The following is a 3540-nucleotide window of genomic DNA, read 5'->3' as shown; positions in this document are numbered from 1 at the left end:
TATCTGCCAAAACTATGAACAAGTCACTTCAAGTCTCTTAATAGCCTTAGCCCTTATAATGAAATAGTAATTCCTCTTGGAAATGTTTCTCCTGCTTTCTCCTTTGGACACATTCATTTTTTCTTGACCCTACTGTTAAGGCTATTCCTGAGAAATCTCCAGAGACATGGAAATGAAGGACTATCTGTTCTCTGAGATTCCTCAAAGGATTCAATTAGAAAAAGGGTTTTTATAACACAGTATTAGAATGACTCATATACATGGGATGCCATTTTTATTGAATGTAGATAGTGTAAATGAGTTATGACTAAATCTGTGGACTCACAAGGAATCAACTTCTCAGTTTAAGGAAATGCATTAGCTTCAAAATACTAATGTGTAGGGATTGGAGGAGAAATTTGGAAATAAAACCATGTATACTTAAAAAAAGATGAAATGAATTACAAGGACTTTTCTGTCTCTGAATACAACAGTGTAAAGAGCATATAATAGTATTTTCATTATTTTATGCCTCTATCTTTCTTCACCAAGAAAAGCATTACAGAATCTAGAACTTGGAATAATTGACTCCATGGAGAGGTAATATTTATTTATAGAAGTCATTCATGTTTCTGATTCTATCCAAAGCTATATTTTTGTCTAAAGATTATTATGTTTGAATGTTTATCATGTCATTAAGTAAGAAATAGGAAAGATTCATCTCATAAAAAGGAAGAAATAATTCAACAACAAAAAGTCCTGGTGGTCATCAGCTTTTAATCTTTTTTAAGTAGTTGAGGATATAAATAAAAAAATAGATGATTCAGCACATTATTTTAAGTTATAAAATACTTAAAATATTTTACAAAATTATTTATTGTGAAGTTACATCTTTACAAAGATACTAGAAAAGCATAAAGATTAACAAAATATTCAGGAAATGAATATGCTTTTGATGTCAGAATAGTTCTTTACTGATCTGGTTTTGGCTATTAATTAAAGAGAATATTTTTCTACAAACTGTAAAGTGGAAAAAAATGCATGATCTCTTCCACTTCTTCCCTTTCCATTAAAATGTATGATGAAGATGATATAATGATGATGATGATTATGATGATATTGATGGTGATGATGATGATGACAGTAATATAACATTTATAATGTTCTTATTATGATCTAATTCTATATTACTTCCCCTTAATTAAATATGCTTATTTAGTACATTTTCAAAATTAGGAATAGAAAAACATATTTGGAAAAGTGTCAAAATATTTCAAAGTTTTATTGTTCAATAGATCAATTTCATTTTAATAATTGCATTAAAATTATTATTTTTAATGGAACAAATTTCTACTGTTAAATGAAACAAGATGTCACCAGCATTTAATTCTTTATTGACACAGTTCATGCAAAGTACATTCAGTTTATAGGAAAGAAACTAATTGCTTAAAAACAATATGTTTATGTGGATAATTAGAGGATCTTGAATCATGGCTTTATATTTCTGTGCATTAATCTCGTTTTCATTGGAATAGCAATTAATTATATACTTTTTTGTGAGAACAAATTGGTTCTTGAAGAGAATATGCTTTGAAAATTTTAGAAAAGGAAGGAAAATTTAGTTTAAATGACATGTTTCCAAAAAGAAAATGAAATATTCATGCCTTTGATATGGGGAAATCCATTTCCAAGTCACACACAAGGATGTGTTAAAGTTAAAAAACCCTTTATATACCAAAATATTTGTTAAAGTACTATTTTAGGTCTTCTCCCCTTTATTAGTGTGTGCCTTCTTCCCTTAATTGCCAAGAAAATAAACTATGGTTAAGGCATATTCCACGTACTGTCAGATATAAGAGAAGATACACTGATAATGAAAGTGATATGAAAAGGGAACCAATAAAATGCTTATGTTCATACTTATTTTATAGGTAAAAATCTGACTGCTGCAACTCCAGAAGTATTACCAGCTTTCATATGAGAGATTAAAATTTGAAATTAGACCATCCATAATTCATCCTTTGCTTCACCCCTACAATAGTGCTTGAGACAAACAAGGATTCATTATTATGACCAGTATTCTGGTAAAGTTGATGCCTATAAATGTTAAACAGAATGTCCATCTAAAGACTCAGATGTCAAAACTGAAGTCAAAGTTCTCATAAGTTTAAGTCTGATGCTATTTACTATAATTTGTTCTATCTTTCTCTCTCTCTCTCTCTCTCTCTCACACACACACACACACACAAACATACAAACACAAATATCTACATATACAGATATACACACAAAAACAAAACAAACTTAGACACATACACACACATATGGAAAATGGCAATGTCACAGAGTTTGTCCTCCTGGGGCTTACCCAGAATCCTGAGGTACAAAAAATATTATTTACTGTATTCTTACTTATCTATATTTTAACTATGGTGGGCAATATTCTGATTATCATAACCATCACTGGCAGTAAGAATTTGAATTCTCCTATGTATTTCTTTCTTGCCTTCTTGTCTTTAATAGATGCTATCTATTCCAGTATCATTGTTCCTAAAATGATCCTAGATATGCTCAGTCAAAAGGTGACCATTTCTTTCCAAGGTTGCATGGTCCAGCTCTTCTTTGAACACTTATTTGGTGGGGCTGAAGTTTTCCTTCTCCTTTTCATGGCCTATGATCGGTATGTAGCCATCTGTAAGCCCTTGTACTATGTGGTCATTATGAGGCGGCGGGTATGTGTCCTGTTGCTGGTGGTGTCCTGGATTGGAGGTTTTATGCATTCAGTAGTTCATCTCTTTTTTATTGTAAAGATCACATTTTGTGGACCCAACATAATTGATCACTTCATTTGTGACATGTTCCCTCTATTGAAACTTTCCTGTACAGATACCTATATAATTGGTGTTATGGTGGTTGCCAATGGGGGAGCAATATGTACAACTGTCTTTTTATTATTGCTTGTCTCCTATGGAGTCATTTTACACTCACTGAAGACCCAAAGTCTGGAAGGCCGACAAAAAGCCCTTTCGACCTGCATCTCCCACATCATAGTTGTTGTCTTCTTCTTTGTCCCTTGTATTTTCATGTATGTTCGACCTGTGTGTACCTTCCCCATTGATAAATCTCTAGAAGTGTTTTATACTGTCATCACTCCTATGTTGAACCCTTTGATCTACACCCTAAGAAACAAAGAGATGAAAAATGCCATGAGGAAGCTTTGGAATAGAAAAGTCATGTCCAGATGCAAGGTAATGAATGCCCTGACTAAGCGATGATCTTTCACAAGAGAAATAATAAAAGAATGTTAAATTTCTAAAATTTTGTTCTTTGAGGAGGTATAACTGGATCCTAAATAAATTAAGAAAAAAAGTGAGAAGCTTTCTGTCGTTTGCATTTGAAACCCTATTTTTGTTGCTGTTGGAGGTATTTCTTTAAGAGTATCATGATTTGATGAAAAATGCTATCCACAACAAGATAGACAACTAATGAATGCTGATGAATATTTCTCATTATTTTCTTTGCTTCTTTTTTTTCTGCAACATATCTAATGTAGAAATATGT

General features: G+C 31.8%; 1 protein-coding gene across 1 annotated transcript; it reads left to right on the top strand.

Annotated features, from left to right (window-relative positions):
* Positions 1–2303: 2303 nt before the first annotated feature.
* LOC141517073 (olfactory receptor 4A47-like) lies at positions 2304–3254 on the top strand. Its single transcript, XM_074228001.1, has one exon. It carries the CDS (start codon positions 2304–2306, stop codon positions 3252–3254), a length of 951 nt encoding a protein of 316 aa, XP_074084102.1.
* The last annotated feature ends 286 nt before the right edge of the window (positions 3255–3540 follow it).

This window comes from Macrotis lagotis, chromosome 3 (genome assembly GCF_037893015.1).
Source record: "Macrotis lagotis isolate mMagLag1 chromosome 3, bilby.v1.9.chrom.fasta, whole genome shotgun sequence".
Classification (NCBI taxonomy): Eukaryota; Metazoa; Chordata; class Mammalia; order Peramelemorphia; family Peramelidae; genus Macrotis; species Macrotis lagotis.
This window is presented reverse-complemented; position numbering and strand designations above follow the sequence as displayed.